The sequence below is a fragment of the Hyperolius riggenbachi genome, chromosome 1 (assembly GCF_040937935.1).
Source record: "Hyperolius riggenbachi isolate aHypRig1 chromosome 1, aHypRig1.pri, whole genome shotgun sequence".
Lineage (NCBI taxonomy): Eukaryota > Metazoa > Chordata > Amphibia > Anura > Hyperoliidae > Hyperolius > Hyperolius riggenbachi.
This window is the reverse complement of record NC_090646.1, coordinates 239505860-239530029: the sequence shown is the minus strand read 5'-3', so window position 1 is coordinate 239530029 and position 24170 is coordinate 239505860. Positions and strand designations below refer to the sequence as shown.

Sequence of the window (24170 nt, the reverse complement as noted above, 5' to 3'; positions counted from 1 at the left end):
TTCCCATGTGCTACCTCTGCCCCCCTATTCCTCCTTCAGTCTCACTCTGCCTCATTCTGTCTCCCTTTGTGCCTCATTCTGTCTCCATGTGCCTCTTCAGTCCCCGTGTGCCACCTCTGTCCCCGGCACCTTCCTCTGTCCCCCTGCGCCTCTTTCTGTGCCCCTTTGTGCCTTATTCTGTCTCCCTGTGGCTCTGTCTGTCCCCCTCTGCCTCCTTCTGTCTCCCTGTGTCTCCTTACACCGCCCCTGCCTTCTTCTGTCACCCTTTTGTTGCTCCTTCTGTCCCCCTTTGTGCATCCTTCTGTTCCCCTTTGTGCCTCCTACTGTCCCACTTTGTGCCTCATGAAATTGGGCCTATGTGTATTTTCTGGTGAAACACTACCGCATTGTGTATTTTCTGGTGAAACGTTGCTCGCATTGTGTATTTTCTGGTGAAACACTGCTAGTATTGTGTATTTTCAGGTGAAACACTGCCACATTTATGTGTATTTTTGTGGTGAAACGCTGCCACAATAAGTGTAATTTCTGCCTCATTTTTGGGTGTAACACTGGGGCATTATGATTATTTTCATGGATGGGGGGTGCCACGGGAGGGGGAGAGGGGGTCGGAGGCGCCACAGGTTTTCTCACCTGGAGTGACAAAATGGCTAGAGGCGCCCCTGGTGGGATCAGTGAATAATGGCGCACAGCGCCTATGCATAAAAATGGTGCTGCATTAAAAAGATACGCTTATCGCTATTTATCGTTAGTACTGCATAATAATGGCGCACAGGGAAAAAAAGAAGAAAAACGGCACACACTAACGTTATTTATCAATAGTGGCACACACTAACGTTATTTATCAATAGTGGCACACACTAAGGTTATTTATCAATAGCGCCCTACATAAGCCAAACTGCAGACGTTATTTAACTGCAAAATGGTGAATGGATTTAATGTAACACTGTCAAGGTTAGGGTTAGGCACCACTGGGGGGGGGTCTTAGGGTTAGGCACCACCAGGGGGGTCTTAGGGTTAGGCACCACCAGGGGGGTCTTAGGGTTAGGCACCACCAGGGGGGTCTTAGGGTTAGGCACCACCAAGGGGGTGGTTAGGGTTAGGTACAGGGAGGGTTCTGTGTGAGAGTAGGGTTAGGTATAGTTACAGTACACTATACACCACCAGGGAGGTGGTTAGGGTTAGGCACCACCAGGGGGGTGGTTAGGGTTAGGCATCACCAGGAGGGGTCTTAGGGTTAGGCATCACCAGGGGTGTGCTTAGGATTAGGCACCTCCAGGGGGGTCTTAGGGTTAGGCACAACCGGAGGGGTGGTTAGGGTTAGGCACCACCGGGGGTGTTTAGGGGTTAGGGATAGGTGCAGAGAGGGTTCTGTGTGTTAATGCTAAATAACGATAAGGCTTTAACGCTAAATAACAATAAGGCTTTAACGTTAAGTAGCGATAAGCGGCAAACGGATTAGCGGCAACACTGTGCGCCATTATTCACAGGCGCCATTTTCAGATGGATGCCCCCTGGTTGCCAATATTAATATATCATGCATTGTAAAAATAGTACAAAGCAGGTGAACTAAATACTTGGCCTCATTTATTCTACTTTACATATAGACCCTTTATTATTAAGTTCCATTTCAAGCATTTGTCTATATGTAACATTAACACTCACTTTTCCAGTGTTCACAGCCGAGCCATATCCAGTGGAGAATCCACAGCCAATCAAACAAACTTTTTCCAAGGGAGCATCTGGGTGAATTTTAGCAACAGCAATATCATCCAGCACAGTGTATTCAGTGAAAGTACCGCAGCTGATGAAGTTGTAAACGGGCTTTCCCCGGCAAGTAAATCTGGTGGTTTTGTCCCGCAGCACTCCATTAAATTTACCAATGCTGGTGACAGATAAATAGGAGAAAAAAATAAACATTGCACTGACTTTCACACACTTAAGCTACATACATATACGGAACAAATGTTGTCTAAAATGACTTTCAGTGAACGACTCAGGTGAAAGCTCACCCGTGATCAGGTAATAGAGGCGTTGCTTAGTTCTACAATAGTATTTGGCTGAGAATTATTCTACTTATCAGATTGCTGAAAAAGAGTCCACCAATGTTTGGAATATGTGCACATGTGTCACCTGAAATGATCAAATATAATTGTCTTGGGTTATGAACATCTAGCATGTGCACATAGGTTTGGTTGGTGGAACAGTAAACTGTGTCCTGCAGAAGCAGCAAAGCAATCTGCACTGCCTTAGCAGCTAAACACCCTCACTGAACTAGTGACAAGACCTACTAATCTCTGTGAGAATGATTGGAGCTCTCATTTAAGCAGGATACACACGATGCAACGTCCTGTCCAGTCGACGGGATAGAACCAATTATTTCTGACATGTCTGATCAGCTCCCAATTGATAACAGCACCGATTTTGGGAAGTTTTCTTTGGAAATGTATCCCATTATCGACTGGGAGCAGTTTGACACATCTGACAGGAAATGTAATTGCGTGTACACAGCACAAGACACAGCATGTGTGAAGCAAGAAAGGAAAATTATTATGTACAATTATAGATTCCATTCTTTTCCAACTGGCATTTGGAGTGTGGAGTGGAGATTAGAGCTTTGCGTTCCAACCATATCTACCCTAAATACTTAGTTGAAACTGGCTGCATATATATGACTAGCTTCCAAATAATACATTGTCGCCATACATTATACTACACTATACTACATTATTTGAATGTTGTGATAGTTGGGACAAATAGGCATATACAATGTGTGGGTTTTATATTATAGTAGCATTGTTTATTTTAAAACTACATTGGAAGGAATTAGAGAAATTGTGAATTTTATCCATTGTTTTCCTTGTATTTCCTTACAAAACCCATAAAAAAGAAGTTATTACTAAAAACAAGTATAACTCCCCAAAAGCCTAATTTGTGGTGAAAACAAAAAACAAGATATAGATCATTTAGGTGTGATGAGCAGGGATAAAGTTATCGGTGAATGAATGGGAGGGTGAAAACAAGCTGAAGTGGTTAAAGCAATTCTGAAGTGAAAATAATCTTATGAGATAAAGAATTGCATCTGTTGTAAGGATAATTAATAGAATATTAGTAGCAAAGAAAAGAGTCTCAATTTTTTATTTTCAATTATACGGTATATTGTATTTAGAACATTGCATCAGACTTTCACAGCTGCATTTTAGAATCTACGCTCTGTATTTTAAGCTGTAAAACAAAGAAAAAAATAATGGGAATGGTTGGTGATATTAATTTCCTATATCTATATGTTGACAGCGCTCCTCTTCTTATACCACAACCTGCAGGGTTAAAAAGACCTCAACATAGTGCATTACTGTTAATATTACAACACTGACACCCCAGTGCAAATGGTGCTTCACTCGTGCTCCACTCTCGGTGCGACTGTTCACACAACCCCTTTAAAAATACAGGCTCACCAGATGTGATCCACCTCAGTTTTTCAGGTGGGTCTCTCACATAAATCAATCAGCCAACGAACTAGCAGCTTTAGGTTTCCAAAGGGTTTAATCCAAGCTCCACTTAAAAGTCACAATAAAAACAACAAAGGCAAAACATAGCTTAAAACCGTAAACAATAGCTGCCAATGCCCTGCGGTGGATTGCACTCACGTCATACAGATGAATTGTGCGCATATCAGGCTTAGGATCAGCCTAGCGGTATCACCTCCCCTGTGGTATCGGCGTCCTGTCTCCGCTGCGGCGCTTCCGCTTGTACAATGCGCTTGTTTTTATTGTGACTTTTAAGTGGAGCTTGGATTAAAATTAAAAAAAGTACATTTGTATCAACTGTAGTAAAACGTTAGTAAACATTACCATAATTTTACTACAACTAAACCTAACCCCACTCTCACACAGAACCCTCCCTATACCTATCCCTAACCCTTAGACTCCCCTGATGTTGACTAACCCTAAGACTCCCTGGTGGAGACTAACCCTAAAACTCACCTCGTGGTGACTAAACCTAACCCCCCCCCTAGTGGTGACTAAACCTAACCCCCCCCCTAGTGGTGACTAAACCTAACAACCCCCCCCCCCCCCCCCCCCCCCCTGGGGTGCCTAACCCTAAAACCCACCTGGTGGTGACTAAACCTTAAAGGTGCATACACACGCACTACTGCCTCCAACGATGGGTCCATCAGATCCTTCCACTGGGCGGACGTTCAGCTGACAGTAGCACGTGTATACGAGCTGTAGGCGGACTGATAAGGTTGTTTCCGCTCAGCAGATCGTTCAGAATCAGAAACAGACTTATCAGTCCGCCGACAGCGTGTACACACGTGCTACTGTCGGCTGAACCTCCGCCTAGCGGGAGGGTGTGACGAACCCATTGGTGGCGGCAGTAGTGCGTGTGTACGCACCTTAACCTCCTTAGTGGTAACCCCGTGCTGGACACGGGGTGAGCTGCCAGAGGGTGCCGCTCAGCACTTTGCTAGCTGTGTGTGCATAACGATCGCCGCTGCCACCCGCTGATTCGCCGCTATCCGCCGTGCCCCCCCCCCCCACGAGACCCCTGCGCTGCCTGGCCAATCAGTGCCAGGCAGCGCTGAGGGGTGGATCGGGACACCCGCTGACGTCAGGACGTCGATGACGTCCGTGATGTCATCGCGATCGTCACCATGGCGACGGGGAAGCCCATACAGGGAATCCCGTTCAGAACAGGATTCCCTGCAGGGTAAAAGCACCGGTGGCGATCAGAGGGGTGGGAGGGATAGCGAAGGGAGGGGGGAGCATGTAGCTAGCGCTAGGCTAGCTACATGCTGTAAAAAAAAAAAAAAAGTGCTGCGCTGCCCCCTGGCGGATATATTGTACCGCCAAGGGGGTTAAAGCTCTCCTGGTAATGCATAACCCTAAAACTCCCATATTGTTTATCAAATTATTTTTAAATCAATATATTTAGTTCTTTGTGGAGTATTTGTATTTTCCAGAGAATATAATTTTGGTTATGAAACTTTCCATAGGTAGAAACAATAACTATGGTAAGTATATTTATAAACGTTATTATATGGTAGGTATGTTTGTAAATGTTATTATTTGCCGGGTGCCCATTGTAAACGTTATTTTTCACCGGGTGCCCAAATTCCCTTTTGGGCGCCCATCAAACGATATTTAACATGAGAGTCCATGGCGGGGCCCTTTATGTCCACTTACCTCATGCGGCCAAATTTCCTGCTTACCTTTCGGGTAGATGATAACTCAAGTTTTTTTTAACTCTTCCTGTACTGGACAAAAAGATGAAACTCTTTCCTTTGCTACTAGTGCCTTATTAGTTTAAATGAACACTGTTTGGTAATCTCTAGAGTGCTCCTCATTTCTATAGACTTATTATGTGACATGACACATAGGCTACTTATTTATGGCAAAGGAATTGCATATAGCTGTGGTATCTACATACTCATTTTCATAGCACAGGTTACTATCCGGGTTCTTGCAACATCTGCACTCTCCACACTGGGGCACAAACAGTGGGATGACTTTATCTCCTGTGTGAATAAAGAACAGGAAAGTGAACAGCATTACCTTATTGGGTGATTGGTATTTATAATTATTCAAAATCTAATTTCATTTTAATGTGCAAAGTGGTAAGTTATCAAAACCCATTTACTTTCATTTAATTTTCACCAAAAATTAGGTATTATAAAAATCATGAAAAGTATACATAATTATAAAAAGTGAAATATCTAATTTTACACAAAGAAGGTAGGTGACTTGAGTTGTGAGCTCAGAAAGGGTGGAGCCATTACTTTAATCCAATTACCTGCTTTATCAGTAAGCATGGGATACATTTGACCTTTAGGAATTGCAAATTATGCTTTGAGAATTGCCTGTTGGACATTTCTAGCTTCTAGTCCCATAAAACGTGAGCAAAAAATAATATATTTTTTATCATCTTCAGTGAGAGGTTTTAAGATATGGCTGTTATGGATTACAAAAAGTAATAAGGTACCCTAGTTATAACGTTTCCTGGAGAATTTGAACACCTTAGTGATTAGTTCTACTTGTTGTCTACAATAAACAGTTTTTATGAATATTTTGCAACAGGGATGAGCCTGCAAAAATTGTGAAATCACTTTTAACCTCCTTGGGGGTTCGGGGTAAGCCGCGCAGGAGGTTTTCTCCGGCCCTGCTGGGCCGATTTGTTTAATTTTTTTTTTGCTGAACGCAGCTAGCACTTTGCTAGCTGCGTCAGCACACCGATCGCCGCCGCCCCGCGCTCGATCACCGCTATCCGTCGCGCTGTGCGCCCCCCCCCCCAGACCCCATGCGCTGCCTAGCCAATCAGTGCCAGGCAGCGCTGAGGGGTGGTTCGGAACTCCCACTGACGTCCCGACGTCCGACGTCGGTGACATCATCCCGCCCCGTCGCCATGGAGACGGGGGAAGCCCTCCAGAAAATACCGTTCTTTGAACGGAATTTCCTGATCGGAGATCGCCGAAGGCGATTGAAGCGGGCGGGGGGATGCCGCTGAGCAGCGGCTATCATGTAGCGAGCCCTGGGCTCGCTACATGATATAATAAAACAAAAAACAAAAAAAAACTGCTGCGCTGCCTCCTGGCGGATTTTTTTATACCGCCGGGAGGGTTAAATGCAAAAAAAACAAATTTTTGCTAAAAGGATATGTTTTCAGGAAATTACATAGAATTTTATAAAACACACTTTATTGCAGGAATGCATTTTCTCATGCTTCATTGTCAGTAACAATGTTGAAAAATTTCTAGTTTTTCACAAAAATCACAAAATATTGATGCACAAATGTTTCATTATACTGTGAAGATGAGAATTTTAAAACGATATTAGCAAAGCAAAAATGTAAATAATTGGTCATGGCTATCAAAGAAAAGAAATAAACTATTAGTAGGCTAACCTGGTTGGAGGTCGGTCACTCCCTCTCCTACACTTTCCACAATCCCGGCAGCTTCATGGCCTAAGATCACTGGGAATTTCATGTTACTTAGAGCCCCACTTATGACATGTTCATCTGAGCGACAGATCCCAGTAGCCACAATCTGCAATAAAGAAAATATTATAAATAACGTCCAAAAAGTATAGAGTTTCTAAATATTATTTTTCAGCCAAGTCCTCAGGGCAAGGTGGGGTTTTCCTGCTTTGTTTTACATAACAGATTTAGTTTATTTTGCGGTACAAAGCCATCAGTTGTAACTCTGCAGCTTAGCAGGTTAGGGTAGTCAGTAGACCATGTTTACCATTTCTAGAGTGGTGACAAACATTTAAGCTTTCTCCGCACTCTAAATACAAGCTCTGCTTTGGCTCCAAGGGACTCTGGGGCTGTTCCAGAATTTATGAGTCTGGCTCCAATACTGCCTTGAACGGCTCTGCGACCACTGAGTAGTAGTATATACATTGTAAATGCTGTGAAACAAGCAAATAAATGTCCCAGTACAAGTACATCTGATTTGGTGAATCTATTTTTTTCTGTAGAAAATTATAGAGAAAGCTCGTGATTGAAAATCATAAAATGCACGGTTATCCATAAAAGAACCAAGTTTATAAAAAAAAAAGACATTAAAATCTCAAATTTGATCAGAAGGTAATATTAATTTAGGCTGATCTACTTATTAGATTGATACTTATTAGATATGATATTAGAAATAAGTTGTGATGTGTGTTATAAGCTTGGCAAGTGTTCTAACACAAGCTGGGGGTTATATATGCCTAGCGCAGCTGTGATGTAATTAATTTGCATATTATTGAAGCATGAACTGTGAACTGAAATAACTTTAGACCAGATCCCAATTGGCACTTATCCAACTGTTTAATAATACATTAGGATTAATAAATTCTCAGTACAAACTCATTGCTCATCATGTACTGGTAGGTACTGGTCATTAATATTTCTATGACAACAGAGGTTTGTTTCTATTTTCCCTTCCTATATTGAACTCCATGTATCTGCATCCACCTGCGTCCATATGTGCAGCCACCTTACTGCACTGGTGCAGTGAAATGGCTATGTGCACGCAGGGGCCATGGGTGTCATGTGTGGGGCCGTGAAAGTGCGCGTACGGTGTCACGATAGCGACCTTGCACATGCCCAGTATGGCAGGAGGCACTGTGTACAACCTAGCACCCGTTAATAAACAGGCCTATTGGCTAGTAGTAAGTAATGATATCGTAGTCATTTAATACTGTTCTATTAATTATGTAATATTATTTAATATAGCTGTAACATACACTTTATAGTTACTTTTGTTTTTTTTTGCCACATTGGAAGTGGAAGTGGTGCATATAGTTTATTTGAGAGAAGTAATATATTCCAGTACTATTTTACACGGCACTAGCCAAGTCCACTTTTGAACAGCTGTGGGGTTTGTGAACCATCAGGGTGTGCTGCAGTCAATGTACATTTGCTTCCAACATTGCTTAACATAGAAAATAGGATAATTTTACCTTGACACGGACTTCATGGCGTTTTGGTGGAGCAACTTCAATCTCCTCGATGCTGAGAGGTTGCTTGGGTTCCCAGCATATTGCAGCCTTGCATTTAATTACCTTTGAAGATATCAAATTATACTTTAATGTGGATAGGATAAACATGTCTAAGGGGCTGATTCAAAAACCTTTTTTTTTTTTTTTTATTATCTCACCTTAGCTCACAATCTCACCTTAACTCACAATATATCTCTCCTTAAATGACTTAATTCATGATTTATCTCTCCTTTTCTAACTTAACTCATGATTTATCTCTCCTTAATTGGCTTAATTCATTGTTTATCTCTCCGTGTGTCTGATTCATAAAGCTTTTCTGTTAAATTATCTCACCCTATTTATTAACTCACAACTTATCTCTCCTTAAATTACTTAACTCATGATAGGTGGTGGGGGGGGGGGTGCTTCCCATCTGGGGCCTCATCTGGCTAATCCATCTGCCTAAGAATACAAAGTTTTATGGTATATACACATCGGTGCCCACCCTCTCTCTTTTTGCAATGGAATATGGACACTAACACTATGTTTTGGCGGTGGCACGATGATTGTGAAACCATATAATGCAAGTTAACCCTGGTTGCTCTGTATACTGATGTACTGGTCATCACTTCTCATGGTCAGCTAACTCATGATTTAGCTCTCCTTAACTGACTTAAAGGTGGCCATACACTTATAGATTTGCAGCAGATTCGACCATCAGATAGATTTCTGTCAGATGTCTGTCAGGTCGAATCTGACAGAAATCTATCTGATGTGTGCCACACACTAGGAACAGAATTCCAACAGATTTGAGAATGAAATCTACTGGAAATCTATTGGAAATCAATCTAAATGCATTATTGGACTATTAGATCCAATGCAACTCTATGAACCATTGATCTGCTGCCAGCAGCAGATCGACCTAGATTTTCCATCCAGTCAGATAGATTAAATCAATTGAAATCCATCAAAATCTGCAGCAAATTGATTGATCGGCTGATTCGATAGAATCGATTTCCAATTGATCGATTCTATAGAAGCGATCCATGGCTGAAAAATCTACCAGTGTATGGGCCCCTTATCACATTGTTTAACTCTCCTTATCTAACTTAGATCATGGTTTAGCTCTCCTTAACTGACTTAATTTATTGTATAACTCCTCATAACTGACTTAAATCATGGTTTAGCTCTTTTTAACTGACTCACTGTATTTTTCGCCATATAAGACGCTGAGGAATATAAGACGCCTCTAGTTTTAGACAGCAAAAAACAGGGCAATATATATATATATATATATATATATATATATATATATATATATATATATATATATATGCCCCCTTGAAGTTTTCCACATTTTGTCATATTACTGCCACAAACATGAATCCAATTATTGGAATTACACGTGAAAGACCAACACAAAGTGGTGTACACATGAGAAGTGGAATGAAAATCATACATGATTCCAAACATTTTTTACAAATGAATAACTGCAAAGTGGGGTGTGCGTAATTATTCAGCCCCTTTGGTCTGAGTGCAGTAAGTTGCCCATAGACATTGCCTGATGAGTGCGAATGACTAAATAGAGTGCACCTGTGTGTAATCTAATGTCAGTACAAATACAGCTGCTCTGTGACAGCCTCAGAGGTTGTATAAGAGAATATTGGGAGCACAACACCATGAAGTCCAAAGAACACACCAGACAGGTCAGGGATAAAGTTATTAAGAAATTTAAAGCAGGCTTAGGCTACAAAAAGATTTCCAAAGCCTTGAAAATCCCATGGAGCACTGTTCAAGTGATCATTCAGAAATGGAAGGAGTATGGCACAACTGTAAACCTACCAAGACAAGGCCCTACACCTAAACTCACAGGCCGAACAAGGAGAGCGCTGATCAGAAACGCAGTCAAGAGGCCCATGGTGACTCTGGACGAGCTGCAGAGATCTACACCTCAGGTGGGGGAATCTGTCCATAGAAAAACTATTAGTCGTGCACTGCACAAAGTTGGCCTTTATGGAAGGGAGGCAAGAAGAAAGCCATTGTTAACAGAAAAGCATAAGAAGTCTTGTTTGCAGTTTGCCACAAGCCATGTGGGGAACACAGCAAACATGTGGAAGAAGGTTCTCTGGTCAGATAAGACCAAAATGTAACTTTTTGGCCAAAATGCAAAACGCTATGTGTGGCTGAAAACTAAACTAACACTGCACATCACTCTGAACACATCATCCCCACTATCAAATATGGCGGTGGCAGCATCATGCTCTGGGGGTGCTTCTCTTCAGCAGGGACAGGGAAGCTGGTCAGAGTTGATGGGAAGATGGATGGAGCCAAATACAGGGCAATCTTGGAAGAAAACCTCTTGGAGTCTGCAAAAGACTTGAGACTGGGGCGGAGGTATACATTCCAGCAGGACAACAACCCTAAACATAAAGCCAGGGCAACAATGGAATGGTTTAAAACAAAACATATCCATGTCTTAGAATGGCCCAGTCAAAGTCCAGATCTAAATCCAATCGAGAATATGTAGCAAGATCTGAAAACTGCTGTTCACAAACACTGTCCATCTAATCTGACTGAACTGGAGCTGTTTTGCAAAGAAGAATGGGCAAGGATTTTAGTCTGTAGATGTGCAAAGCTGGTAGAGACATACCCTAAAAGACTGGCAGCTGTAATTGCAGCAAAAGGTGGTTTTACAAAGTATTGACTCAGGGGGCTGAATAATTAAACACAACCCACTTTGTGTAAATAATTACACACAACCTAAAAATGTTTGGAATCATGTATGATTTTCGATCCACTTCTCACATGTACACCACTTTGTATTGGTCTTTCACGTGGAATTCCAATAAAAGTGATTAATGTTTGTGGCAGTAATGTGACAAAATGTGGAAAACTTCAAGGGGGCTGAATAATTTTGCAAGCCACTGTGTATATATATATATATATATGTATATATATATATATATGTATATATATATATGTGTATATATATATATATATATATATATAAATATATATACCTGGTGCGTCTATATTCCAGGAACGTCTTGTAGATGTTCTCCCCCAGTTCGTATCCTCCTGCGTCCCCTTCTGTCCTCCCAGTTGTCTCCTTCAGTCCCCAGATATACCCTTCTGTCTCCAGGTGTCCCCTTCCATCCTCCCAGGTCTCCCCCTTCTGTCCTCAGGTGTCCCCCCCTTCTGTCCACAGGTGTCCCGAGGTCCCCCCTCCTGCCCTCCCAGGTGCCTCCCCCCTTCTGTCCCCAGCTATTTGGCATCCTTGGCTCCTTGTTGCTTCTCTTGGAGTAGGCTCAAGGAAAATCAGAAACGAGAGTCAACATAGGGGTATGATGGAAGGGTGGGTGTGGGTGGCCAAGGATGGCATGCAGCAGCAGCAACCCTGCTGCTTGAGTACTGAGCAGAAGTGTAAGCATGGAAGGTAAAACCAAGTCTATATGACAGAACATAGACCCCATCCATGCCACTGGAGGATGTCGCAATAGGAAACTCTCATCACATAATAGAGAGCTGTGATATTATGCATGGACATTCAACAGGGTCCATGTGGGCGCTTGTCAGATGTCATAATGGAAGGGGAGGTCTTGGTGGGGTAAAAAATATCCAGGAACAGTGCCTGCTAGAAATGTCATGGTGCGAAAAAAGCTGGTCACATAATGGCAAGCTACAGTGGCGTAGCTAATGAGCTGTGGGCCCCGATGCAAGTTTTACAATAGGCCCCCCAAGCCCTCTATAAATAACAATTGATACGGCACACCAAAACCTGCCAATGGCAACTACAGTGTCAGGTACTAGAAGGGAATGGGGAACAGCTTGTTAATGATTCCCACAATTCAAAGTATCTATAGAAGTGATTATTGTGCACACAGGACTAATAGAGAGCTAATTGAGGGGGCCCCTTTAGCCCAAGGGCCCTGATGCGGTCGCAACCTCTGCAACCCCTATTGCTACGCCCCTGGCAAGCTAGCTGATCACATAATGCCAAGAGATAAGTTATACATCATTCGTGCTTCAAGTGAAAGGAAAAAGAGAACAGATGTGGAGAGAACTCAAGGAATATAATGGCAAGCTAGCTGATCACATAATGCCAAGACATAAGTTATCCCTCATTCGTGCTTGAAGTGAAAGGAAAAAGAGAAAAGATGTGTGGAGAACTGAAGGAATATAATACATATGTACAAATACAGTTATGGTTAACACACCTGGACACGCAAACGCGTAATAGAATATGCTAGAACAGAAGTAATGCTGCTATATAAATAAGATCTAGCTAATAAGTAACATGCCTACATAAAACTTTGGGTAAGGCATGCATAACAGGTGTCAATCAGTAACTGATAGTGAACAACACATCAAATATTGTCCCAGTCACGTAGGAAGCAACTAAAGGTTTTGTATGCGTTAAGGCCATGAGGAAACACTGCACAAAGCTTGTACTTTTTGCAGAATATAAGACGCTCCGGCATATAAGACGCATCTAGTTTTAGAGGGAAAAAATCAGGGGGAAAAAAACAAACTGAACCTAGGTGCATCTATGGTGCAGGTGTTTTATAGACCTTTCCCCTCTAGACTGTCTCTATCTAAGCTACACTGGACATCTACACTAATCCCTGCTACACTACACTAACTACTAGCGTACGTTAAAAAGGGGCGCTGGGAAAAAAGGGCGCGGGGTTTTAAATGATAAGCATGGATAACGTTTAAAAATGAATTGTACTGTATTTTGTTTAAAATTAATGTTTTATAAAGTTATAAATCATTAAATAATGTGCATGAAATCGGCAATTGTAAAAACGTTAATCTTCCGTTTAAATAGTGAAACGTATAATAACTTTAAAAAATTTTTGTACTAAGTAACCCTCCCTGTACCTACCCCTAACCCCTAGACACCCCTGTTGGTGCCTAAACCTAAGACCCCCCTGTTGGTGCCTAAACCTAAGACCCCCCTGTTGGTGCCTAAACCTAAGACCCCCCTGTTGGTGCCTAAACCTAAGACCCTCCTGTTGGTGCCTAAACCTAAGACCCCCCTGTTGGTGCCTAAACCTAAGACCCTCCTGTTGGTGCCTAAACCTAAGACCCCCCTGTTGGTGCCTAAACCTAAGACCTCTCTGTTGGTGCCTAAACCTAAGACCCCCCTGATGGTGCCTAAACCTAAGACCCTCCTTAAAGATCACTGTAATTTGTGTAGAATAATGTTTTAAAAACAGTAATGGATAAAATATAGTACAATTTACGTTACGTACTGATCGCTTTGTTTCGTGAATAATAATGTTTTACAAACACTAAGGGATAACTTTAAAATAATGTTTTATAGAAAAAGGAAACGTAAATCATCACAAGCAGTTATAAAACATGAAAAATCTTCGGGCGCCGTTGGTAAACGTTATTATTCTCGGGCGCCCTTTTTTCCTGTTCGGCGCCCAGTAAACGATAATTATTATGGAAGTGAATGGCGGCGCCCGATTTGTCCACTAGCCACCTGCGCCCTTTTTTACTGTTTCCAACTAACTAATCCCTGCTACACTACACTAACTGATAGTGAACAATGGTGCAGGTGTTTTATAGACCTTTCCCCTCTAGACTGTCTCTATCTAAGCTACACTGCACATCTACACTAATCCCTGCTACACTACACTTTACTTACCCATTCTGTCCCCACCAACTACACTACACTACACTGCACAAACCCCTGCTGCCAACACCAACTACACTACATTTGCTTCCAAACACTGCTACCGGTGCTGCCCAATTCATTTGAATGGGCAGCACTGAAATGACAAGCTCTGCAGCCGGCGGTAAATGACTCGCAAGTGTCCGTGTGCATTTCTCTCTGTTTTCCTTTTGTCCTGTGTAGAAGTTCAGGTCCACTTAAAGCCATGTACCCACCTGGCAATTTTTTCCGACGATTTTTTTCAGACAACCGCTGATTTTTACATGACGTCGCCAGGTGGGTACAGATGCACGAGTGCAAATGTTGCATAGCATCTCACGATGACTAATCTTTAAGATCCCTAACACAGTGCAAAGTCCCACGATTGATGCCTCGCATGTGATGCCGTGTACGCCGCATGACCTCGCGCTTAACCTGCCAACTGGTAGAGGTGTCGCTAGCGACCATCATTAAGGGGGCGTCGCAGGACCCGTTGATCGGTGAGTACGCAGCTTTAAAGGGAGCCTAGAACAATAAGGGCAATACAATATTTAGCAATTGACACATGCAAAACAGCCTAATTAATCTGGAACTTTTAAAGAGACTCAGAGATGAGTCAAGTGGCCATTTTTTTTACTTACCCGGGGCTTCCTCCAGCCCCATAAGCATGGATGTGTCCCTCGCTGCCCTCCCGCAGTCCTCACGGAATCCTCCGTTCAGACGCAGTCAACCCCTGGTACTCGGCTCAGTCTGACTGAGTGACGTCAGCCAGGGCCTTCTGTGCTTGCACAGAAGGTCTGCCCATGCGCAGAAGGCCCCCCGCTGATGCCACTGGGGCGAATACCGGAGAAGATTGCGGCTTAACGGAGGCACGCGGGAGGACTGCGAGGGACGCATATGGGGCTGGAGGAATTCCCGCGTAAGTAAAAGAAATGGCCACTTGACTCATCTCTGAGTCTCTTAAGACAGTAAAGATGCCCATACACCTAGTGTTGATGGGCAGATTAGACAAAGTGACAAATCTCTCTCTTAATCGAAAGTTATTAGAGAGAGGTCTGTTGGCTGCCCATGCACCACAGGGCGATTCCCGATCAATTTCAGGATGAAATCTCTTGGTAATCGCCACTGTGTGTGTGTGTGTGTGTGTGTGTGTATATATGTGTGTGTGTGTGTGTGTGTGTGTGTGTGTGTGTGTGTGTGTGTGTGTGTGTGTGTGTGTGTGTGTGTGTGTGTGTGTGTGTGTGTGTGTGTGTGTGTGTGTGTGTGTGTGTGTGTGTGTGTGTGTGTGTGTGTGTGTGTGTGTGTGTGTGTGTGTGTGTGTGTGTGTGTGTGTGTGTGTGTGTGTGTGTGTGTGTGTAAATGTGCTGTAATGTGCATTTATACCTTACCTGTCCTGTGTCGCAGCGTCCATCTTCCGCCTCTCTTAAATTAGTTCCATACAGGCTGCCAGCATGGTGTGTGTGACATCACACGCCGGTGAGCTATGCGCTGGCAGCATGTATGCGGCTAATAGAAGAGAGGCGGAAGACAGACTGACACCGCAACACAGGACAGGTAATGTATAGATGCACATTACAGCACATATACATTACATACATACATATATCGCAGGAACAGCGCAGTGGTTTTGACGCTCGCCCCGATATCGCTCGCCGTTACCACTGCGCACCCATTCAAGCAAGTCGACCTCACTAGAGATGGGCCGAACGGTTCGCCTGCGAACGGTTCCAGGCGAACTTTGGGGGTTCGCGTTCACCTGCATCAGGCGAACTTTTGCGGAAGTTCGATTCGCCCCATAATGCTGTATTGAGCAAAATTTTTACCCTCCATTTCACTGTCAGCAGACATGTTATTGTCAAACACACTGCTTGAGAACCCGCCCACCCTTCCTTCAAACTAGGTCCTTTATACCATTTGACTCAGTTGTCTGCCTACACTAATTAGTTATGGGACAGCTGCTACACACTCTGCTAGGGAGATTTTAATTGGCCACCTCCCTCCTCCCTCCTACCCATTTCCTCCTACCGGAGGGAGGAGGGTCTTTTCTGCCAGGGAATTATACTATTTTAAAAACCAATATACATCATACCATAGCTGGGAATACATACATGAGTATACATCATACCATAGCTGGGGATACATACCATACATGAGTATACATCATACCATAGCTGGGAATCGAACCCAGATCTCAGTGTGTGGTGGGCACGTCACCCTAAGCACTGTACCACTACAGAAGTAAGTGAAGCTAGCCTAAAATTTAACATTTATGCTCAATGCAATAGAACCATTAGGTTGCTTAAAGGAGAACTGTAGTGAGAGGTATATGGAGGCTGCCATATTGATTTCCTTTTAAGCTATACCAGTTGCCTGGCAGCCCTGCTGATCTATTTGGCTGCAGTAATAATAATAATCCAAACATTTGTATAGTGCTTTTCTCCTGTCGGACTCAAAGCGCTCAAGAGTTGCAAGCCACAGGGACGCGCTCAAGAGGCCACCCTGCAGTGTTAGGGAGTCTTGCCTTGAACTCCTTACTGAATAGGTACTTGACCTAGCCAGGATTCAAACCCTGGTCTCCCATGTCAAAGGCAGAGCCCTTAACCAGTACACTATCCAGCCACTGTAGTGTGAATCACACCAGAAACAAGCATGCAGCTAATCTTGTCAGATCTTACAAAAATGTCAAACACCAGATCTGCTGCATGCTTGTTCAGGGTCTAGGGCTAAAAGTATTGGAGGCAGAGCATCTGCAGGATAGCCAGGTAACTGGTATTGCTTAAAAGGAAATCAATATGGTAGCCTCCATATACCTTTCACTACAGTTCTCCTTTAAAGGGAACCTTAACTGAGAATGATATGGATGTTTCCTGTAAACAATACCAGTTGCCTGGCAGTCCAGCTGATCTTCTTTGTGACTGCAATAGTGGCTGAATCACACCCTGAAACAAGCATGCAGCTAATCCAGTCTGACTTCAGTCAGAGCACCTGATCTGCATGCTTGTTCAGGGGCTGTGGCTAAAAGTATTAGAGACACAGGATCAGCAGGCGATTCAGGCTCAATAGTGAAAGGTATATGGAGGCTACCATATTGATTTCCTTTTAAGCAATACCAGTTACCTGGCTATCCTGCAGATCCTCTGCCTCCAATACTTTTAGCCCTAGACCCTGAACAATCATGCAGCAGATCTGGTGTTTGACATTTTTGTAAGATCTGACAAGATTAGCTGCATGCTTGTTTCTGGTGTGATTCACACTACAGTGGCTGGATAGTGTACTGGTTAAGGGCTCTGCCTTTGACATGGGAGACCAGGGTTTGAATCCTGGCTAGGTCAAGTACCTATTCAGTAAGGAGTTCAAGGCAAGACTCCCTAACACTGCAGGGTGGCCTCTTGAGCACGTCCCTGTGGCTTGCAGCTCTTGAGCGCTTTGAGTCCGACAGGAGAAAAGCACTATACAAATGTTTGGATTATTATTATTACTGCAGCCAAATAGATCAGCAGGGCTGCCAGGCAACTGGTATAGCTTAAAAGGAAATCAATATGGCAGCCTCAATATACCTCTCACTACAGTTCTCCTTTAAGCAACCTAATGGTTCTATTGCATTGAGCATAAATGTTAAATTTTAGGCTAGCTTCACTTACTTCTGTAGTGGTACAGTGCTTAGGGTGACGTGCCCACCACACAGTGAGATCTGGGTTCAATTCCCAGCTATGGTATGATGTATACTCATGTATGTATTCCCAGCTATGGTATGATGTACCAGCTATGGTATGATGTATACTGGTTTTTAAAATAGTATAATTCCCTGGCAGAAGAGACCCTCCTCCCTCCGGTAGGAGGGCGGAGGGCAATTAAAATTTCCCTAGCAGAGTGTGTAGCAGCTGTCCCATAACTAATTAGTGTAGGTAGGCAAATGGTATAAAGGACCTTGCTTGGAGGAGGGAGGGTGGGCGGATCCTCCAGCAGTGATGTGTATTTCACTCAATTAGGTGGGGCTCCAGGTATTAGAGCTTTTGAAACATGTTTTCTATCATTTTTCTAGTTGATAGAATTTTTTAAAACTTTGAAAGTTCGCCTCCCCATTGAAGTCTATTGCGGTTCGCGAACTTTTTCGCGAACCGAACCTTTCGCGGAAGTTCGCGAACAGGGTTCGCGAACCTAAAATCGGAGGTTCGGCCCATCTCTAGACCTCACATGCAGCATGTCTGATCGAATAAGGTGACCAATTTCGGCCCAAAATTGGTCACATTGTCAGTCGGGCATGCACTTGGCAGCACCGATTTTCATCCGATTCCAATTATAATAATCTAATCGGATGGTCGATCAGCAGACACAATGTGTGGCCACCTTTAGTAGAATTTCCTTAAACAAAGTATACAAAAAATACTAACTTTGTAGGGCTAAACATTTTTGATGCTGGACAGTACAGAAGCAGAGGCCCTGCAGACACACCCAGCTCACAGTTAGAGGTGGGCGAACAGTTTGGCTGTGTTAGCCGAACTGTTCGGGCTGCCCAATCTGTCATTTATCTATGCCTCTTACTACTTCCGGGTCGCAATGACCCGGAGTAGTACGTCTGCGCTGCCCGGCGGAGCGCGTCCTAGCGACGCGCTCCCGTTGCCGGGCACTTTCTGCGCATGTGCGTGACGTCACTCATGACGTCACGCACATGCGCAGAAAGTGCCCGGCAACGGGAGCGCGTCGCTAGGACGCGCTCCGCCGGGCAGCGCAGACGTACTACTCCGGGTCATTGCGACCCGGAAGTAGTAAGAGGCATAGATAAATGACAGATTGGGCAGCCCGAACAGTTCGGCTAACACAGCCAAACTGTTCGCCCATCTCTACTCACAGTGCCTTCCCTGCAGCTTTCAGCCTGTTCCCTGTCACACAGCAATGGCTAATAGCTAAATCCCTGAGGAATGCATGAGTGACACTTTGCAAAGCCTCTGGGAAATCAGATAATGCAAAGACAGATACTAGAATGCTGCTACTGATGAATTGAAAGTGCAAACAGAGCAGCATAGATGTTGGCTTGCAGAGAAGTAGTTACCTCTCCATGGCTGAGCCAGAGCCTGTTCCTTCCTCCTTGAATCTCCCGTGTTATACCCTGCTGTGTTCACTGCTCCTCCCCTTAGGGTCCTTTTACACTTAATCAGTTGGTACGCGTTAGTGTGCGCTAATGCACGTTGGTACGCGTTTTTTCCATAGCAGTGCATTGTGAAAAAGATTTCAGTTAAAACGTGTTAAGTGTAAAAGAGGCCATAGGAAAACATGGGCTTTACTTTGAAAATCAGTTTTCTTTCAGTTATAACTGAGAGCAACTGATTAAGTGTAAAAGGGCCCTAAGTGTCACAACGTGCAGAGGGAGGGGTGCAGGCACAGAGGATCATGATGAGCACACAGGTAATCTGTAAGCTGAAGTTCCCAGCTATAGGGAGGAGACGGAAACGAGACCCGAAGTATAAAAAAAAGTCCCAGGCGGAGGAACAAAATGCAGGATCCAGAGCAGTGTAGTGGCACCCCTAGCATGTTAACATGGCTATACCTGGAGCGCTGTGCTCCCCACTGCACTATGGTTTGTACCCCCTGCATGGATGGACTTCCTGGACAGCTTGCCGACTGCAGCCTAGCAACAAAGCGCTCCCCTCTCACAAGGGCTGAACCATTTACTGAAGGGGGGGGGGGGGTTGAAACTTTTGCATTGAGCAAAGTAAAAGCCTGTGTTCTCTGACACACAACCCCACTCCTTCAACCCCAAAGAGCCACTTTTTTCGCCATTACCGATTACCACTACTGCTACCGTTTCTGCTGCCGATTTTCACGTTTCTGATGTGGATTTTCGCGATAATTTCCACCGAACTTAACATCAATTTTCTCAAAAAGTACAAGGTCTTTTTGAAAGATTTTTTTCCTTGTGTTCCCAATCTTCTGCTTAATATACTCTGAAAATGTGGTGTTTCTAGCAGTTATGGGAGCTTTGCTATTAAGCACTAAACCCGGCAGCTGTACACTGTAATGTATAATGCAGAAAATCCGCATTACCGATATGCGGTATAATGCCGACTTTAGAGGTTAATAGCAAAGCCCCCATAGGTGCTAGACATACTAAATGTTTAAGGTTTGTTAAGCAGAAGAGTGGGTACAAGATCTTTCAAAAAGACCTTGTACTTTTTGAGAAAATTGATGTTAAAGTCGGCAGACATTTCTGCGATTTCCGCGAAAATCCACCTAATGCACTTGCATTACCGATTACTGATGTGGAAATGCAACTTCCTATCGAAAATGAATCCGAATGAGCATCCCTACTCTTAATAGATACGGGCCTGAACACAGCCATGAGCCCCTGAGACCGTGATAATGACTGTTGCTCTGCAAGCTGCATGCTTACATACTTAGACAGTCACGTCCAGCTAATGTTTAGTGCATGCATATTTTTGTCATCACACATTCCATTATGCACTTTCACTATTGCAGCTAGGAGGCTTTGCATTATGGTGTGTGCAGGTCTTCTGTTGTCAGCTGAGTGATGCACATACAGTTTTGCATGCTTTTTCTGTTGACACCATCTCTGCATCATGAGCACTGGGGTCTCCTTATTCTTAGGCATGCTGGCAGTCTCAGTGACGACAGCGGTGATGGTTGTTCCAGCATTCTGGTCTTTTGCTCTGTATGCCTATGATATACATGTGGTTTCTAGATTCTAATCTTCACACACATTTGTCCTGGAGAGCCTGGGTGGCTAGGGGCTAGTGTCTGCACGCAGCGCATGGCTGCAGTTTGAAAGTGGCAGGTTCTCATTCCCTTACTGGCCTACCTTTAACTCCCCGCAGCAAGCTCTGTGTATGGCTATTGTCCAGAGAGTCTGTGGGAGGGCCGCCCCGAAGACGCAGAATGGCAGAGGCATTCGGCTCAGCGGAGAGATGCCGGGATGATGGAGGTCGTTGTTTGGCACTTCCAGGTTGCGGTGGTAACTGTCATAGACCGCACGGGCCGGTCCTTGAATGGGTCAATAACGCAGAGTCTGAACCTCTGTGTCGCTTTGCACAGAGATGCCCATATGTGGATTCGCAATCTATGAACCGACTAGCTGAGAGGAGCGTTCTCACTCCAAAGGATTCACCACACACATACAATTCAAAAGCTTGCCACCACATGTGAGTCAGCACTAGAGTTGGGCCGAACGGTTCGCCGGCGAACGTGGTTCGCGCGAACTTAGGTGGTTCGCGTGCGGGTACCGCACGCGAACCTTTTGCGGAAGAAGTTCGGTTCGCCCCATAATGCACCTGAGGGTCAACTTTGACCCTCTACATCACAGTCAGCAGGCCCAGTGTAGCCAATTAGGCTACACTAGCCCCTGGAGCCCCACCCCCCCTTATATAAGGCAGGCAGCGGCGGCCATTACGGCCACTCGTGTGCCTGCATTAGTGAGAGTAGGGCGAGCTGCTGCAGTCTCTCATATAGGGAAAGATTAGTTAGGCTTAACTTCTTCCTGGCTGCATACCTGTTCTGTTCAGTGAGCCCTCAGCCCACTGCATACCTGTTCAGTGATCCTGCCACTGCATACCTGTTCAGTGATCCTGCCACAGCATACCTGTTCTGTTCAGTGAGCCCTCAGCCCACTGCATACCTGTACTGTGATCCTGCCACTGCATACCTGTTCAGTGATCCTGCCACAGCATACCTGTTCTGTTCAGTGAGCCCTCAGCCCACTGCATACCTGTTCAGTGATCCTGCCACTGCATACCTGTTCAGTGATCCTGCCACAGCATACCTGTTCTGTTCAGTGAGCCCTCAGCCCACTGCATACCTGTTCAGTGATCCTGCCACTGCATACCTGTTCAGTGATCCTGCCACAGCATACCTGTTCTGTTCAGTGAGCCCTCAGCCCACTGCATACCTGTTCAGTGATCCTGCCACTGCATACCTGTTCAGTGATCCTGCCACAGCATACCTGTTCTGTTCAGTGAGCCCTCAGCCCACTGCATACCTGTTCAGTGATCCTGCCACTGCATACCTGTTCAGTGATCCTGCCACAGCATACCTGTTCTGTTCAGTGAGCCCTCAGCCCACTGCATACCTGTTCAGTGATCCTGCCACTGCATACCTGTTCAGTGATCCTGCCACAGCATACCTGTTCTGTTCAGTGAGCCCTCAGCCCACTGCATACCTGTACTGTGATCCTGCCACTGCATACCTGTTCAGTGATCCTGCCACAGCATACCTGTTCTGTTCAGTGAGCCCTCAGCCCACTGCATACCTGTTCAGTGATCCTGCCACTGTATACCTGTTCTGTGAACCCGCCACTGTATACCTGTTCTGTTCAGTGGACCCGCCACTGTATACCTGTTCTGTGAACCCGCCACTGTATACCTGTTCTGTTCAGTGGACCCGCCACTGTATACCTGTTCTGTGAACCCGCCACTGTATACCTGTTCTGTTCAGTGGACCCGCCACTGTATACCTGTTCTGTGAACCCGCCAGGGCCGCCACTGTATACCTGTTCTGTTCAGTGGACCCGCCACTGTATACCTGTTCTGTGAACCCGCCACTGTATACCTGTTCTGTTCAGTGGACCCGCCACTGTATACCTGTTCTGTGAACCCGCCACTGTATACCTGTTCTGTTCAGTGGACCCGCCACTGTATACCTGTTCTGTGAACCCGCCAGGGCCGCCACTGTATACCTGTTCTGTTCAGTGGACCCGCCACTGTATACCTGTTCTGTGAACCCGCCACTGTATACCTGTTCTGTTCAGTGGACCCGCCACTGTATACCTGTTCTGTGAACCCGCCACTGTATACCTGTTCTGTTCAGTGGACCCGCCACTGTATACCTGTTCTGTGAACCCGCCAGGGCCGCCACTGTATACCTGTTCTGTTCAGTGGACCCGCCACTGTATACCTGTTCTGTTCAGTGGACCTGCCACTGTATACCTGTTTAGTGAACACGCCACTGCATACCTGTTCAGTTCAGTGAACCTGCCACTGCATACCTGTTCTGTGAACCCGCCACTGTATACCTGTTCTGTTCAGTGGACCCGCCACTGTATACCTGTTCTGTGAACCCGCCACTGTATACCTGTTCTGTTCAGTGGACCCGCCACTGTATACCTGTTCTGTGAACCCGCCAGGGCCGCCACTGTATACCTGTTCTGTTCAGTGGACCCGCCACTGTATACCTGTTCTGTTCAGTGGACCTGCCACTGTATACCTGTTTAGTGAACACGCCACTGCATACCTGTTCAGTTCAGTGAACCTGCCACTGCATACCTGTTCTGTGAACCCGCCACTGTATACCTGTTCTGTTCAGTGGACCCGCCACTGTATACCTGTTCTGTGAACCCGCCACTGTATACCTGTTCTGTTCAGTGGACCCGCCACTGTATACCTGTTCTGTGAACCCGCCACTGTATACCTGTTCTGTTCAGTGGACCCGCCACTGTATACCTGTTCTGTGAACCCGCCAGGGCCGCCACTGTATACCTGTTCTGTTCAGTGGACCCGCCACTGTATACCTGTTCTGTTCAGTGGACCTGCCACTGTATACCTGTTTAGTGAACACGCCACTGCATACCTGTTCAGTTCAGTGAACCTGCCACTGCATACCTGTTCTGTGAACCCGCCACTGTATACCTGTTCTGTTCAGTGGACCCGCCACTGTATACCTGTTCTGTGAACCCGCCACTGTATACCTGTTCTGTTCAGTGGACCCACCACTGTATACCTGTTCTGTGAACCCGCCAGGGCCGCCACTGTATACCTGTTCTGTTCAGTGGACCCGCCACTGTATACCTGTTTAGTGAACACGCCACTGCATACCTGTTGTGTTCAGTGAACCCGCCACTGTATACCTGTACTGTTCAGTGAACCCACCGCATCAGTGCGCATACCTGTGCAGTTAAGTGAACCCACCTACCTACGTGAGTGCACGCAGTGTGATATACCACTCCGTGCATACCCGATATGGACAAAACAGGTAGAGGAAGAGGAAGAGGTAGTGGCAGAGGCAGAGGAAGGCCACCCGGCAGGTCTGCGCGAGGTCGTGTA

General features: G+C 45.1%; 1 protein-coding gene across 1 annotated transcript in view; it reads right to left on the bottom strand.

Annotated features, from left to right (window-relative positions):
• The window catches only part of LOC137504039 (alcohol dehydrogenase 1-like), a 70041-nt gene that overhangs the window by 22576 nt on the left and 23295 nt on the right, over positions 1–24170 (bottom strand). Inside the window, exons 2-5 of the mRNA XM_068231958.1 lie at positions 8442–8543; positions 6898–7039; positions 5428–5515; positions 1663–1882 (exon numbers count right to left, since the gene is read on the bottom strand). Of these exons, the coding sequence (XP_068088059.1) occupies positions 1663–1882; positions 5428–5515; positions 6898–7039; positions 8442–8543 (552 nt within the window). The remainder of the gene's footprint in view (positions 1–1662; positions 1883–5427; positions 5516–6897; positions 7040–8441; positions 8544–24170) is intronic.